This window comes from Amblyomma americanum, chromosome 8 (genome assembly GCF_052857255.1).
Source record: "Amblyomma americanum isolate KBUSLIRL-KWMA chromosome 8, ASM5285725v1, whole genome shotgun sequence".
NCBI classification, from domain to species: domain Eukaryota; kingdom Metazoa; phylum Arthropoda; class Arachnida; order Ixodida; family Ixodidae; genus Amblyomma; species Amblyomma americanum.
In genome coordinates, this window is record NC_135504.1 from 158,629,518 (window position 1) to 158,647,547 (window position 18,030).

The 18,030-nt window shown below is 47.6% G+C and overlaps 1 protein-coding gene across 1 annotated transcript in view; it reads left to right on the forward strand.

The window, feature by feature from the left end:
• Nucleotides 1-17,523, forward strand: part of LOC144102800 (uncharacterized) — a 62,627-nt gene extending 45,104 nt beyond the window's left edge. The window contains exons 2-3 of the mRNA XM_077635960.1: nt 17,091-17,233; nt 17,302-17,523. Coding sequence (XP_077492086.1) covers nt 17,091-17,233; nt 17,302-17,523 — 365 coding nt within the window. The remainder of the gene's footprint in view (nt 1-17,090; nt 17,234-17,301) is intronic.
• Nucleotides 17,524-18,030: the final 507 nt, after the last annotated feature.

The following is an 18,030-nucleotide window of genomic DNA, read 5'->3' on the forward strand; positions in this document are numbered from 1 at the left end:
CAACAGCGTAGCCTCGCAGCGGGAGAGGCCGGACGGAGGACTGAGTGGGAGTAAGGGGTCTAGGCGATGTAGACGGCATGTGGAGTTGCTAGTAGAGGGCCATGACGCTAAACGCTTTCTTCGGGCAAGCTTTCGCAGATGACTTGCTGCGCCGGCTCTTGTCAACGGTATCTGGACAATGTTGGCACTGCCACGAGCCGCTCGAGCTGGAGCGTCAGCTGCGTCGTTTACAACAATGCCAGAGTGTCCCGGAAGACGATGACACTGGAAGACGATGTCATGACCCTCGTCGTGCGCCTGGTGTTGGAGATGTCGTAATACAGCTACGAGTTGATCGTGATCGCCATGGCGTAAAGCAGAATTAAGACACTTTAAGGCTGCTTTTGAGTCACAGAACACAGCCCATTTGTTGGGTGTTTGTGCACCGATGTACTGCTTAGCCGCACGAAGAGCGGCCAATTCTGACCCATTGGAGGTTGTCCGATGCGAAGTTTGCTGAATAATACTGGTCTGTCTCGCTGGAATGACCACGGCGTAGGTTGAACTTGTACCTGAGACCGAACCATCTGTATACACATGAGTCCGGTCACTGCATGCGGTGAGTAGTAGGAAGAGTGTCAACTGTTTAATAGCGGGTGTCGATAAGTTCGAATTTTTGTTATGCTCGCAATTGTAAGGCGCACGCATGGCTCCCGCAGAAACCACAGCGCAGAGGTAGGCCGTGCTGCCTGGGGACGTGCGATGGGATGGACGACTGGTGGGCTGCTATAACCTTTGAAAATGCTGCGTGTGGTCTTTGATTCGCCACTGACACAAGGTGGTGCTGTGGAATCCTTGTTAGATGCCGCATGTGGACCCGCAGGGTTTCAAGGGTCATATACGTAGAGAGTGGGTAGTCCTGGTCGATTGCAATGGTAGCAACTGTTGATGCGCTGCAAGGGAGACCCAGGCATGTGCGAAGTGCCTGACCTTGTACCCCTTGCAGGGCACGCAAATTCGTCTTGCGTGTGCTTTAAAGCACTAGTGCACTATACCGAAAAAATCCCAAAAAGAGTGTTTTGTAGAGTTGCAGCATTGATAGAATCGACAATCCCCATGATTTTCCGCCAAGAAATCTGAGCAGGTGTGTGATAGAGAATAGTTTTTTCTTTATAATGCTGCAATGCGGGCTCCATGATAAATTCTGATCTATAACAATTCCTAAAAACGATGAGATGTACGATAGGCAATGACATGGTCGTCAATATTTAGCGAATAACGAGTCATACTTTTGCGCGTGAATGCCACTACAGCGCACTTCTCGGCTGACACGCTCAGAGCTTGCTCTCGGAGATAGGAGGAAGTTATGGTTTCTGCCCTCTGAAGTCTTGCTCGCACCTAGAGACGCATCGGTGAGGAGGCCCAGATGCAGATGTCATCAGCATACATAGAGATATGGACGGTATTAGGTAGGTACTCCTGGAGTCCTTTAAGTGTTAGATTAAACAAAGTATGACTGAGCACTCCACCCTGGGGCACGCCCCGGTAGGTGTAATTCACGGGTATGGAGCCATCACACATAATAAAAAATGTCCTTTTGGTCAGATACCTTTGGATAAACCTATAAATCCGTCCACCGATTCCAACAGCCTCTAGCGCATCAAGGATGGCCTCGTGTCACGTTATCGTATGCACCTTTGCTGTCAAGAAAAAGTGCCGCACACATGCGCTTCTGGTGTTTCTATTGCTGTACTGTGGACACGAGATAAATGACGTTGTCTACAGAGGAGCGACCCCGTCGGAAAGCCGCCATGGCATTAAGATACACGTTACTGTGGTCAAGGTACCATTCAAGACGCGCCAGAAGCATTCTTTCCATGACTTTTCTAACACAACTGGCCAAAGCTATTGGCCTGTATGTTGACAGGTCGAGCGGGGATTTCCCTGGTTTTAGTAATGGTATCATGCGACTGGATTTCCACTGGGGAGGGACAACTCCGCCTTGCCACGAGTGGTTGTAAAGGCTGAGTAGCTCTCTACGCGCGTCGTGGCCAAGGTGGCACAGCCCCGCATATGTTGTGTTATCTGGACCTGGTGCAGACGAACGCTTAGATTCTGCAAGGGCAGCATCAAGTTCCTCACAAGAAAAGACAACATCCATCGATGAATCCTGTGATGCATGAGAAACACGCTGGGAATCCGAGGTAGTCACTGCACCCGCGATCGTCCTGCAGAAGTCAGTTGCAACTTCAATCTTATGACGGTTTTGATGTTGAGCCAACGCATAAAAAGGCTGTCTTTGCTGTGGAAGCGTTCGAAGCCCCCGCAGTGTCCACCAGATGAGGGACATGGGCTTTCGAGTATCCACAGATTGGCAGAAGGACTTCCAGCGCTGTTCCCCAGCGTGTCCATTCGTCGCTTGATTTTCCTCTGCACACGATGCGCCTCTCTGAGGTCCCTTACGCATTTGGTCCGTCTGTAACGTCTTTCTGCACGCCGACAAATAGCACGTAGGTGGTCTAATTTGACATCAAATTTGGTGCACATTCTAGTTGACGTGAGGAAGCCTCTGGCAGCCTTCATTGCTGTTGCTATAATGTCCTCCAAACTGGAAGTAAGGGCTTCTTTACGCACCTTTTCCATTCTAGTTTTAAATGCCGTCCAGTGGATGTGCGCGTGTTTAGCTGGGCCGGACGCCCCAAGACCTGGAATCTTAAGGTAAGTGGGTATGTAACTCCCGTAGGTCTCCACATCACAAAACCACTGGACACGCCGGCGCAGAGGCCACGAAACTGGCGTCAGGTATAGGCAACTGCTGTATGAAATGCCTCGCAGGTATGTCAGGATGCCCATTCATTACGGAAAGTTCATTTTCTGAAGCAAATAAGGCCAGATTCCACCCTCTGGCGTTGACTATAGGACTTCGCCACAGTTGGTGGTGGGCGTTGAAATCTCCGCTAATAATCCAAGGAGCCCGGGTTGCCTCCATAATTGTCTTCAACCTCTCGCATTCCAATTGAGAGGACGGAGAGACATACGCCGCAATCAGTGTGAACTCTATGGATCCTGTTTTGACTATGAAGCACACGTACTGATTGTCATTGTGGGGTTGAACTGGGCAGCAAACGTACATAATGTTGGTGCGGATGTAGACAAGAACTTTGCTGCGCTCCCTGCATGTCGGAGCAAAGAAGGGCTCGTACCCGGAAATCCTGATTGCTTGGGATAAGTTAGGTTCACAGATTACTAATATCGGGAAGTGGTTGTTGAAAACATATTGCTGAAAACTTGCGATTCGTGACTTTAGGCCTCTTGCGTTCCACTAGAAGACCGCAGCGCCCCTGACTTCTTCACGAAATGTGGGAAGCTGGCCAGCCATTGTGTTTTTGAAAGATCTTGTAGTGCTGGAACCAGAGAGTCCATCACCAGTAAGACACTTCGGGCGGTTGACGATTGCAGGGCCTATATCAGAGGACGAATGGCGTTGCCCACCGTCCTGAGGATCACGAGGGCTTGGCGATCTTGCTCTGGGAGCCTTTCTCTAACGACAGGTGAGCTCGGCGATGGAAGCTTGCGCTGAGGAGGCTCAGCAGGACGTAACGGTGGAAGCGCTGGCCAAGCATCCGCACACGAAGAGGTGTGATTATCCTTGGCGATATTTCGCGAACTGGACACTTTTGTACGTGGCGGGACGGGAAGTGGTTGAGAACGAGGTGCCGTGGGCACGGCGATGTGGTGGCTTTTTGCAATACACTTTCTTGAGTTCTTCATGCGGCGAGAACGCCTTTTCTGAAAAGTCGCGGCAGCTTCACGGTGCGTAGAATTGTCCCGAACCATTTGCTTTAGAGCGGCGCGCTCGTTGTTTTTTAAGCGCGGACAATTCCTAGATGAGGCGTCATGAGGACCGTTGCAGTTGGTACTTTTTAGCACTTGTGTATTACATGACTCAGCGCTTTGAGCTCCGGCAAAACGAGAGCACACTCTCGTGTTGTCGCAGACAACGCTCACATGACCCAGTTTTAAACATTTGTGGCACAGCAGGGGTTTCGTAATGAATGGCCACATGGCATGACGGAAATGACCCACCTTCACGTGTGATGGAAGGCTGTCGCCTTAGAACAAAATATTCAGTTCAGTTCAGTTCAGTTATTTACCTTAAAGCCCCCTTGTATTGGGGGTATTACATAAGGGGTGGGATTTTAATGAAATGAGCAAACAAAACAGCGAATATTATTTAGAACTGAAGGTGATCGGTTACATGTTCTTGAAAAGTAGAGGATGAAGCAATTTTGACGATGTCACGAGGTAGGCCGTTCCAGTCCGTTGCTGCTCGAAAGAAAAATGAAGCAGAAAAGGTGGCAGTATGCGATGGCGGCCGGGCAACTTGTAGGGGATGACTGGTGCGGTGAGATATGCGTGCGGCAGTTGTGATATACGGTGACCGATTGAGGGAAGAATGAAATAATTTGTGATAAAGGGTGAGACTTGAAATGCGACGACGGAACGAAAGGGGCGGTAGTCCTGATAATGCTTTGAATGAAGAAATGCTGACGTCATATGAGTATGAAGAGTGGATGAATCGAGTGGCACGGTTTTGGACAGCTTCTAATGCATTAATTAAATAAGTTTGGTGCGGGCTTCATATGGCAGAGGCATATTCTAATTTTGTTCTGATGAGCGATTTATATGCGAGTAATTTTACGTGTTGAGGGGCAAGGCGGAGATGGCGCTTGAGAAAACCAAGTGTTGTATTCGATGCTGAAATGATGATGCCAATATGGGTGCGCCAAGATAAATCATAAGGCAAGGTGACTCCTACATACTTATCAGATGATACTGAATCAATCGAGGTGTTAGAAATGGAATATTGGAAGCGATGCGGGCTATGGCGGCGAGAGAAGGATAAGAGTTTGCGTTTATTAGGATTTAGGGACATGAGCCAGTTGTTACACCAATTAAGTACGTTGTTAAGATCGGTTTGAAGACTAAGTTGATCACGCGAGTTATTAATAGTGCGGTAAATAACACAGTCGTCAGCAAACATTCGAATACTACAGAAAACGTGGTCAGGTAAATAATTAATATATATTAAAAAGAGTAATGGACCGAGTACAGATCCTTGCGGAACGCCCGAAGTAACCGTGAGGCTGTTAGACAGGTGGCCGTTAGAAAACACTGATTGAGAACGATTAGTGAGAAACTGCTCAATCCACTGTAGTATGTTAGGATGTAAGTTCAGCTGTGCAAGTTTTACTAGTAAACGACGGTGGGGAGTTTTATCAAAAGCTTTCGCAAAATCTAGAAATATGGCATCAGTCTGTTTGTTACGGTCAAGATTAGTGTGCACACAACGGGAATTGCCCAGACGTGATACCCGTAGAATTACGGTGCCATCCTTTGCCGGCTTCACGAGTATGGGCAAATCATCTCGCGTGATAGCCTCGTCGGCATCATAAATTACGCCGGAAGAGGACTCGTTCCCGCCGAGGGGGATAATAGTACGTACTGATAATCCGCCGAGCTGAGTTATTTATTTATGTATTTCATAATACTGCAGGCCAATACATTGGCCCATGTAGGAGGGGCTATACAAAGCATTGAAAATGACAAATACTAAGAAAAATACATGGGGTTACAAACAATGAGCAGAATAACGAAATGCAACGCTCATTTACTCGAGAAAATGCTTCTCAAGAGCTTTACTAAAATTTGAGGACTGGAAAATGGCCTCGGGAAGAGAGTTCCAGTCGGAAACAGTCCGTGGAAAAAAACTGTGCTTGAATGAGTCAGTCTTTGAAAAAATGGGTTCCAGCAAATAAATTCGTGGCCCGCTGTGGTTTGAATGCAGCGGCATGGTGGACATCAACGGCTACAATGTTCTTCCGCGCATTCTCTCGAACGTCTTTGATTTCGTTAGGCATGAGGGCCTCGAGTTCTACAGATACCACTTGCCGTACGGCAGCGACGGTGGTGATCGGACGCCCCCTTATCTGCTTTGTTTTCGCCTTACAGATTTCAACGACGAACCCTGCTGCGCTGGCCTCAAGACAGCACTAAGTGTGACGTCACAGACTTTTGCGCCCCCGCGCTTCTACCGGCCGAGCTGTAAACGGGTCACACGAACGGCAGCGACGGTGGTGATCGGACGCCCCCTTATCTGCTTTGTTTTCGCCTTACAGGTGGGTTACCCCTGACTGCCTGCTGACTGACTGACTGCCCCTGACTGACTGCGTGATATTCCAGTGTGCCTTTCCGACGCTCAGCTTCCGTGAATTACTTGCATCTGCAGATTTCAACGACGAACCCTGTGCGCTAGCCTCAAGACAGCACTAAGTGTGACGTCACAGACTTTTGCGCCCCCGCGCTTCTACCGGCCGAGCTGTAAACGGGTCACACGGACGGCAGCGACGGTGGTGATCGGACGCCCCTTATCTGCTTTGTTTTCGCCTTACAGGTTGGTGAAAAACCTACTTTTCTACTTGCCATTTTTTCTTTCACCACCGCTGCTGCTGCCGTGTTTGCTCGCTGCTGCCTTGTTGCTTGCCGCTGCCTTGTTGCTCTCTGCTGCCTTGTTTTCTACCGTGCTATCAGTTGTAGTGTTAGGAGAAAGATTTTCCGAATTTAAGCCTGTATGCTGCACAAGCTATACCAAGGCTAACATGCCGGAGACATGTCCTTCCTGCGAAGAATATCTGCCAAATGGCGGACTCGCCATCAAGTGCGCCGAATGTGAGTACACCTACCATCTTGGCAATTGCTCTGGTGTTTCTGCGTCAACATATAAGGGAAAAGGCGAGAAAGGTCGCAAAACGTGGCGATGTCCAGACTGTCGCAAAACAAACGCAGGAAGCTCGGACACACCCAGTACGCAACCTGACCTTGCTGGCTGTTTAGCAGGCATATGTCAAAAACTTCATGCTCTTGCTGGCCTGCCTGACCAAGTCGATGAAGTGAAGAAGTCTATTGAACTAATGTCAAAAAAATACGATGATATACTTGAGCAACAGGTAAAACATGAGAAAGAGATCTGTACCTTAAAGAAACGTGTCAGTGCACTTGAGACCAGAGTCGACGCTGATGATTTTGAGTAATTGAAAATGACTGTAAACGACCTTGAGTGGCGAAACAGAAAGCTGAACCTTGAGGTGCACGCCATAACGGTGACAAATGATGAGAATCTGATGGAAAAGGTAAATGACGTAGCAAAATCTGTGGATTTGCCAGAGCTTACTTTGAATGACGTCGATGTTGTGCACAGACTTCCTTCAAAGCCAGGAAAGGTGTCTGGGATCATTGTACGGTTTTCAAAGCTCCCAACTCGTGACATGTGGTTTCAGAAGCGTATAGCTTTAGGAGATGCTCACTCGGATGTATCTGTCAGCGAAAACATGACGCGTCAAAGCCGTGAGCTGTTGCGCTATGCAAAGGCTTGGGCAGGTCAAAATGAGTACCAGTACGCTTGGCACCGGAATGGGAAAGTGTTCGTTAGAAGGAAACAGCATGATCCTGCGATTGTCATTCATTGTCCAGCAGATTTGGACCAGTTGTAAAGCCAGTAATGTGTGGCAATACGCGGCACTCTTTTTTCCAATGGCTCTTTCTACTCATCTAGTTAATCTTTCTGACATCAATAGTTTCAATAAACCTGATAATCTTCATTGTTGCTCTTGCATTCATGTTAATCTCAGATCTGGTCGAAATAAGCAAGAAGAACTTGACTGTTTTTTCAGAGGAGTGGAAACTTGTTTCAATGTTGTTATGTTTTCTGAAACGTGGTTTACTTTCAAAGGTGACGTCTATGTGATTCCGACATACAAGTGTTTCTATATGAACCGATCCATAAGAAGGGGAGGTGGTGTTTCAATGTTAGTTTCGAATCTAATGGAATCAGAAATGTTGCCTGAATTTTGTTGTATTACACCCCATTACGAAGTCCTGGCAGTCAAGTCTGGCACAAGGATATTTTGTGTCTGCTATTGTCCACCGGGAAGCAGTTCTGCTGAGCTCTTTTTATTTCTTGCTTCATTCCTAGAATTGGTTAACATGAACCAATATGAGTTAATTTTAGGTGGCGATTTTAACACTGACATGCTGGCCAACAATAACACAACAATCGAGTTCAATACTTTACTTAACATTCACTCCTGTGTAAATGTCATTATGTCACCTACAGGGATTACGACATAATCAGAAAAACTTTTAGATCTTTTCATAACAAACTCCAAAACAGAAAGCTTGAAATCAGGCACCATTGCTTATGCTCTGAGTGATCACATGCCAATATTCATACCTGTTAATCTCGCTCCGAATTCTAAACGACAACCTGACCAAATCTCATTTTATCGCGTTATAAATCATCACACGTTATGCGAGTTCAAGGAACGCTTATCTATTGTTAACTGGGAACATGTTTTTGAGGAAAGCGACCCTGACGAAGCATACGAAAATTTTTTAGAGATTCTTACTGACATTTATAATGCTTCCTTTCCGCTGAAGAATTTCTCCCTGTCAAAGAAAAGTAAGAAACCATGGGTCGACGAGGACATGTTGCAGTTGATAAGAAAACGAGATAAACTTTACAGACTGTTTTTACAAAGTAGATGTCCTGAAGCGCTGAAAACATTCAAAAAATTTAGGAACTTCGTCACAAAGCAACTTCGCGTCGCTAAAAAGCAATATATTTATAACCGATTTAATTCAACTGGTGGACAGTCTGAAAAAGTTTGGAAGGATTTAAAATCTATCTTCAGTAATTCTTCCGAACCGACCACAAAAATTATTCATGAAGGGATTGAATTAAAAGGTTCTGATCTAGCAGATGCCTTTAATGACTATTTCCTTTCCTTTGCTGACACGTCAAGCGGCGACGTAAATCTGTCCTATATGAGTGCCCGAAATGGTGAAACAATATTTCTAACACCGGTTACAGTAAATGAAGTAATTACAGAATTTTTAGCGCTTAATAATAGTAAAGCCACAGATGCGTCAGGTTTTCAGATACAGCCCATAAGATTTACCATCGACATTCTTGCACCTTGCCTCATCCATCATCATCATCATCATCATCAGCCTTACTACACCCACTGCAGGGCAAAGGCCTCTCCCATGTCTCTCCAATTAACCCTATGGTGCAGCGATGGCGTAGAGGTAGAACATCCGCCTCGCGTGCAAGAGGACCGGGGTTCAAATCCTGTGCCGCGCAACTCTCCACCGGGTTTAAAGAAAAAAAAAATCCGCGTGTCGATGGAATTGCATAACCAGGCCTGGAGTGCGGCCTTATCTCGGTGACCAGAACCGACAACGCACTCTCTCACCAGAGCAGGATTTGGCCACCCTGGTGTAGTACTTGGCCACAACCTTCTATGATCAAGCCTTACCCATATCTTCAACCTATCCTTGGTTTCCGGCGTTTTTCCGCGTCTTATGCAAAGGGCAAAAGTGACAGTAGTGTATAAAAAAGGAAACCAAAATGAAATGGGAAACTATCGCCCGATATCAATCTTACCTGTGTTTTCTAAAGGCATCGAAAAAGTTATTCTTAAACGGCTATCCTGCTTCACTGAAAGATGTAACATTATCACTACCGCTCAATATGGGTTTCGTAAAAATAGATCGACTGAGTTAGCTCTCCTTGCTCAGAGAGAATTCATACTAAAACATTTTGAAGCAAAAAACATGGTACTTGGAATATTTTTAGATTTTTCAAAGGCGTTTGACCTTGTTAATCACTCTGTGCTGCTCAAAAAATTAGATCACTACGGCATTAGAGACATAGCCCATATGCTGATTTCCTCATACTTGCGACATAGATCTCAGTTTGTTAGTATTGCCGGTGAATGCTCCCAGTTGAAAGCGGTAGCTTCTGGTGTTCCACAAGGGAGCATTTTGGGTCCGTTTCTTTTTGTTCTCTATATCAATGATATTGTTCGCATCGATAGCACTGCTAAGTACATAATTTACGCAGATGACACTAGTCTGTTTTTTTCGGGTACTTCAACGGTTGATCTCGCAAATCGAGCTAATAAAACCTTAAAAGAAATAAATACTTGGACTGCTGATAATCACCTAAGAATTAACGTTAGTAAAACTGCAGCCATTATGTTTCACCCACGTCACAAACACTTTGAACTTCCTCTAATTGAATTAAACAATACCAGAATAGAATTTGTGCAGACTGTGAAAACTCTAGGCGTTTACTTTGCAGCAGATATGTCGTGGAATGACCATAATAATTACGTCGTTAAGAAACTTTCCAGAACAGTTGGTATCATGCGCCGCCATTGCTTTCATTTTCCTACGTCAGTCAACATGTTACTTTATCACTCTTTGTTCTCTTCCATAGCCAACTACGGATGTATGGTGTGGGCAACAACAACAGCCGAAAATATTAACAAACTCAGTCTTACAAAAACGTATTATACGCATTGCATTTAAAGTGCCGTATTTCTTCCACACTGCGAGCCTTTTCCACCGGCACAACGTTATTCCATTGAAATCCATGTATAATTATAGGCTGTGCCATAAATATAAACTCGCCATAATGAAAAATGATGACTCCTTACTTACACTTGCTGGGTTAGAGCAAAGCTGTACTGTGTATGATACCCGCGCAGCAGAGCTTTGGAAAGTTAAGTAATGCCGCGCAAACTATGGTAAACAAATGTTGCAGCATACTTTACCGACACTTCTGAACCAGTTGTACTGCCACAAGAATCTTGATGTCTCCAATATTTCTCTGAAAGAATTGAACCAATTGTTTCTGTAGTTCTTTTTTCTTGCTATTACCATTTTGAGTGGATGTGTCAATTTTGCTGTCCCTTATTTTCTCCTTTCTGCGTTTGCCTTTATAGGCTCTTGGACCTAAAGTAGTTCTTTTTTCCTTTACATGCAGAATGTACTGCGTACTGAACGTACATGTGTCGTTCTATGTACTGAACATGCGTGTTTTTTTTCCTTACATTTTGTTTCATGTCCTTTTCTGCCGCCATCAATGCTGCACTGTAAGAGGAAGCCAGGACCTTTCAAGCTGTCTATACAGCTTTTTTACTGGCTGTCCTCGCAACACCTAGTTGCGGAAATAAACCTTCAAACCTACACCGCCTCATGTTGTCGGTTGTCTGCACAGGAAGGATGAGAGTGGTGTGTGTCGGTGTGTTGCCACTTGTTTTTGCACTGGACTCAATGAATGACGATCCAGCTCTTAGCAGTCTTCTCTTGGTTCTCCGGCTGAGGTAAGTCTCAAAGCCGTCCTCACTGCTGGCCTCGCTGAGGTACTCGATGGTGTCATGGCTATCCAGCTTTTTTCTGTGTTTTTTCGTGTATACTGCGCGGACGCCGTCCCCCATCATAATGCGATGGATTTGAACCTTCCGGGGCATCCCAATGGCCTGGCGGCCTTCTCCTCGAGCCCATTGAGGAAGTGGTGCAGCCGTCCGAGCGACCCCATCCTTTGTAGTCATGTGAATAGAAGTACCGCCTGATAATAATCGAGGATTTAAACTTGCAAGATAATGAATGGGGTTGACTTCTCCTGGGCATGCAGAAATTGCTAGTGCGGAAAAAATAGTGGATCTTATATTGTACCCCAATTTAAGACAAATATGTAAACAAACTACTAGGATATCCTCTAAATCACAGTCATTGATACATTTGCTGTTCCTCGCAAACAAATTTGGCGGATTTGAAGTCAACGTCGCAAATGGCATATATGTTCATAACATTATTTTCCAGATGTGCTCGCTGTCGCTTATGCAACTGCAGAACCCGTGGCTCGAGTAGAAACTAGTAAAACTTAAAATTGCACCGGGAAATGAATAATTAAAAACGTTCCGACCGCGTCTTAAAATTCTCAGCAAAATTTCTGTTGATCAGCATGTTCTGACTTGACTAAAGTGAACGAAACAGCTAGACCGGAGGGTCACCAGATATATATCACTGAAACGAAGCCCGAATTTAAAACATTGCGCACAAGTAAATCTGACTCTAACGACATACTCGTAATACGTCGCAGAATAAATTTGTTACTATAGGCAAAAAAAATTATTCAAACTTTTATTGCTTTTTTTCAAAATTCTCTTGAAAACTTCTTCATTTCGTTGAGAAGACAAGAGGAACAGTAAAGCAGGTCACACTGGAGACTGAACTTGTAGCAGAAAATTGTGATGTAGCATACCAATTCAATAAATTCTTCAGATGAGAATATCTAGAAACACGATCCAAACCATGAACATGACAAAACATATTCTCGTGAACATTCCATCAGTACTATCAGTTTTACTCGAGGCGTGTTTTTGTGGTTGGCATATTTCATGGCGTAGATAAACATCACTAAATATACGGAATATTGAGGGTTGGCAACGGAAACTTATTCCCCCTTCAAAGCATGCGATAATCTATCAGGAACGAAGGTTTTAAGACACTTCAGTTTAAGCTTTTTGCTAACCTCAGGTCCTCCCGTGCAGCTTTTAAAGCCTCCTCCCATTGCTAACTGCATGATGTTACTATGTTTTGCAGTGGCAATATACCTCCGTAGCCAAGAGTAAGCATTCGGTATATTTATTGATAGAAACATGCTCCGGAAATTCGGCTGCATACCCCGCCCCTAGAAGGGAGTGTGCTTGTGGACAGCTAACAAGCTTTCGACTTCCCTGTACAATAGGAAGCTCGGTTTCCTAACACCGAAGTTGGGGAGAGCAACGAAAAACGTTAAACTCTTGTCATACAAACCTCTGGAATGGCCTTCCTTAAAATTTGTGTCTGTAGCATGGGCTCAACACTAGATAATTTTTTGGCTGAAATAAAAAATGTGCAGACTTGCGATGAGATTCATTTGTTCAAAAAGTAGATGAACAGATTCACTGAGTAACTGCATTCATTAACTCAATAACTGATTAGTAACTGAGTGGTTAAACTCATGCGGTAAAGAGTTAATAGACATGAGACGTCAAAAGCCGACATTATAAACAAATTACCAAATATATAATGTAAAATTAAAATTTTAAGAATGTTATTTCCAGCCTCTAGGCAGATTGGACTACCGCCTGAATCAGCATAAAGTAATGACGCCATATATGTCCACAACTACCATCTTTCTTTTCTAATTTTTTTCCACATGCTATGGAGCCGCGGAACAAACTGCGAGCTCATGCCACTGAGTCGTCAAGGGTAACAGCATTTCTGAATGTAGTCAATGACTGACTCTAGAAATCAGATGTCTGTGGATGAGCACGTATTTGAATGGCACACATTTCTTTGGTAAATCGGGTAGATAACATTGGTGTCAATTGGTTTAAGTTCTTTGTGTTCTGCAATTTTACGTATCGGAAGCGTGGGATGTTTATTCTTATGATAGGTAGCATTTTAACTCCCAATAATAACCCTGAAATGAGGGATGAGAATGTTATAATAAAAAAATTAATAGAAATTCGAGATCATAACTGAACATTCTTGTCTTCCTGGTCGCCAATATCAGGCCGCATCCAAGGCATGGTAATTTTGATTCCGTAAACACTTAGATTTTCTTTTTTCCGGCATAGAGTAGCAGCGGGACCGAGATCGAACCACGGTCCTCTTGGACGAAAGACAGATGCACTCGCTTCCTGCCATCACAGCATCCCTGCTAATGACTAATTGCTCCCTAATTGGAAACACACCCTTCCTTGGGGCTTTAATAAAGAAACAGGGCTCTTGCATTCCTGCGCCTAAAAAATAAACGGCCAATGAATAGTGCCCATTCACGACATTCCTGACAGCGTGTTCGAAATTAGACTTTACTGATTAAAAAAAAAAGTGAAACGCCGTAAGCTAATGCCGCTTTTTCGCGCTGGTAATGCGACCAGGCGGACACAAATTATAGTAGTAATTATACCCGTAAATTAAGTAATTAACAAATTAATTCAACAAATTTTTATTGGCTGAAGTCAGCGTGCATGTTTATATTGAGAACTTGAAGGCAGTTTCCTTCGATGGCTATTCAATTGTATACGATCATCGTATTAAAAACCAGCGATAAAAAACACTGACAAAGGACGAGACTAGACACACAGAAGGCTCTGAGTGTGTCGTCGTTTGTCTGTGTTTTTTTAGCGCGGGTTTATATTATGATGGATCACCACCAACTCGCCCAATCCTCAGTTCTTCTGAGTTGTACAATGTTAGTAACGCGCCTGTGTCCTGAGATGCGGACGTCTAAAATTTCATCCCAGTTCACCTCGTTACGCACGCGAGACAGCGGCTCTCGACGTGAAGCACCTCCCTCGTGTGACGCAGCTGTTGCGTATGGAGCTCCGCCTTGTAAGAGTGTGCAGCGAGCGGCGACGCGGATGACTTTTCGTTCTGGGCCAGCGCTTTCTTTGGCGATCGAAACTGATTAATCACTGTTCGGTCGGTGATAAGGCAGAGCTATTTCTTTAAGCCATCGCTTGTGCAGCCGGTGGAAAGAAGTGATGACGCTCGCTGCACACTCTTCCAAGGCGGAGTGCCATACGCAACAGCGGCGTCACACGAGGGAGGTGCTTCACGCTTAGAACCACTGTCTCGAATGCGTAATTTTAGATGTACGCATCTGAGGACACAGGCGCGGTAATAAAATTGTTCAAAATAGAATAGCCTTCGAAAGCAACTGCCTCCAAATTCTCAATCTAAACTTGCATGCTGACTTCATCCAATTAAAAGTTAATAATGAATTTTCTCTAATTATTGCATTTATGAAGACAAATATTATTCCAATTTGTGTCCGCCTGGCAGCATTACCAACCTGAAAAAGCGGCATTAGTGTTTGGCGTTTCACATTTTTTAAAATTCAGTAAACCGTAATTATGAACACGCTGTATATACTAAGAAAATTTCGCAGCGCCTTAATTCAAATGTAAAGAACAGTCAAAGAAACGGTTGTAGAGTTCATCCTGAAACCGAGATGAATTTTTGCTATTATATTCAAGGCCTCACCGCAGTGGAACCTGAGCGGTCGGCTGTCGGAAGCCCTCCCGGCGTCGGATTTCAAGGAGATAGAGCGTCGTTCGTAGGCTGGGCGGGCGAGGGCAGGGAGGCATCGTTCTGGTACAAGTAATTCATGTCGGAGAGGAGGCAGAGGGGAAGGGGGGGGGGTGTCGTTGAGGCTGAGGAGTGCGCATTGCAGCGGCGAAGGCCATAGCCTGGGCTTCTGTGGCGGTCGGAGTCGGGGTGCCAAGAGCCTGTTGCACTTCCCGTACCACATCTATGAGAGTCGTTGCTTGCGGCTGTTGGTTTCGACTTCGCACTCCTCTCCGACCCTTATGTTCGCGACGATGCGATACCGTCCGTACCCCAGGAATGGGCGGTTTTTGCCGCCCCGACCTGCCCGCGGTGTGCCATTCTGGTTAGGCGGACCCGCGTAGACCTTTTTCCCAACTACGTGTCCTCGCGGGAAGTGACCGTTCGGTTCACGCACCGCACGGCCTGTTTTCTATTATTAAGTGTCTACGCGCCGCCGCCTCACTGTCCGATGACTTCCGTCCTCGGAGAGGTTTCGGCTGCCCTCGCGCTGGCAGCCGATACTCCGGCGGTGGTGGCGGGGGACTTCATTGGGAAGCACGAGGTCTGGGGCCCTGAACTTGGCGACGCCCTGCGAGCTTTTGCGCTTCGCCGCGGCCGCCGACCTTTTAGCGCTGAACGACCCTGCGTCTCCGCCCACCTATTCCACACGATACACAGACAGTTGGAAAGACGTTATGCTCGCCACTTCCAACATGGCGCTCGCGGGGTTTGCCTGGCCGGTGGCAGACACGGAAACGTTGTCGGAACATCGCCACATACAGGTCCATTTCGGAGCGGGCGACGTGCCCTGGGAGAAAATTTTAACGACTCGCGGTTTGGCGCGCTTTATGGCTGCCCTGCGTAACTCTTCATTCTTTTCCGCGGTGGTCGGCGGCGACCTTCGATCGGGAATGACATTGGAAATGACGATAACAAAATTTCATGAAATTTTCGACCGCGGGCGCCGGCGCTACTCGTCCGCCCGTGGGATGCCTCCCTCGGGTGGAGGGAAGGCGTCCTGGTGGACGGCCTAGTTGGCCCTTGAGCGCAAACGCGTGCGCGCGCTGCGCAGGCGGTATCAGCGAGTGCACGACGACTCAAATCGCGCTTATTTCAGGGCCGACTTAAACGCGGCCTTGGCCCGGTTCAGGAACAGCGTGGCGACTGCGAGGGAGGCGGCCGCGCGCGAGCACGCGCGTGAGGCCACTTTAGAAAACCTATTTGGAAGACAATTTAAGAGGGCGTTCGTCTGTTTGCGCGGGCCCCCCTGCTCCCTCCGGTGTTGAGGCCGGAGGGAGGTCTGAGCAAGTGTGTATTGGAGACGGCCGGCACCCTGCTCGGAACACTCGTTCCCGGCGACACGACAGAGTTCGATGCGCCTGCGCATGTGGCTTTGCGCGCAGCGGCGGCTCGTCCTGTCTTGGGCGGTCCGGAGGACGTTCCCTTTCAGTCTGGCGAGGTCGAATTGGCGGTCTCTCGCGCCAAGCTGGGAACGGCCTCGGGCCACGACGGGATCTGTCCCCGCATGCTGCACGCAATTTTGGCGGCGCACTAAAATTTTTTTCTTACATTTTTATGCAGCGCTCCGCCTCTGTTACTTCCCCCGAATCTGGCGGAGGGGAAGAATAATCTTCCTCTTGAAGCCCGGTCGGCCGCCCGAGGTACCGGCGTCATATCGGCCTATAGATATAAATTCTGCCGTGGCGAAAGTGCTGGAGCGGCTGTGATTTAATCGCCTGAACCATTTGTTGAGCCGTCGTGGACTGCATCACGAGGCCCGATTCGGATTCACGAAAGGGCGGGGGGCTGTTAAGCCCTTTACGCCCTAGTTTCAAAATTAAGGCAGATGCGAGACGCCGGCCTGCACGTAGTGCTTGTGTCCATAGACTTCCAGGGGGCATTTGACAGCGTGTGGCACCTCTTGGTCCTGAGTTCTCTCGCCGACGGGGGGTGCCCGAGGAACCTCTGCGCATTGCTCCGGTCATTCCTACCTGACCGAGAGGTGGTTCTCCGTTCCTTCGCGGGAGACACGGTCGCGCGTCCCACCTTGGGTAGCCCGCAAGGATCCCCGCTGTCTTCCTTGCTGTGCAACATAATAGTGCGTGGCCTTTTGGCGGTGGCCATGCCGGAGGGTGTGTCGCTCCAGGCGTATGCGGACGACGTCGTCTATCTGGTGCCTGGAGCCAGCAGAAATGAGCTCGAGCAATTAGCGGATGATGCGCTCGGCCGAGTCGCCGCATGGGTGAGTGAAGCGAGAATAACCATCTCCCGCGACAAGACGGTGAGCGTGCTCATTTCTCTTCCCAGCAGGGCGATGGCCACACCGTGCCTACAGTCCACCTTGGCGGCGCCCGCCCGTCATTCAGGCCTGCCGTCAAGGTGCTCGGCGTCGTCTTTGATCGCACCCTCTCGTTCATTCCCCACGCGGAGAGGCTCAAGGAGCGTGCCGAGACGCTGACCGCTCGCCTTGCGACTTTCTCGCTCATCAGCTGCACGCCGGCGCCTGCTCGTCTGAGGCTGCTTTGCAGCTAGGTTGTGTTGCCTGCGCTTGCGTACGCATCGCCCGTTTGGTGGACTGAGTGTCCACACTCGGGTCTCTGCTCTCGCCTCGTGTCTGTGCAGAGGTCCCCACTTCTGGTGTGTGCGGCGGCCTATTCCACGACGAGCACGAGGGCGTTGCAGGTACTCCTGTACGGCCCACCTTTGGCGATAGACCTCGACAGGCTCAACGAGGAGCTTGACCTCTTTTCCCGTCGGCGAAACATCGCTTTCAGGACGAGGTCCTTCTGCGCTGTCGAGGTCCAACAGCCCTTCAACGATTCCTCGCGGCACCCTTCGGAGGCTGTCGCTGTCGGCGACGGCGTTGCTGCTGGCGCATCACGTTTATACTGACGGTGCGTACACCTCTGTTTCTGCGGGTGCGGCCTTTGTGGCGTTCGGTCCGCGTGGTCGGCTCCGGGCGGTCGACCGTTTCCGGGTGGAGGGGGCATCCAGCCCTTACGCTGCGGAGCTCGTTGCCTTCACGGAGGCAGTCCGCTT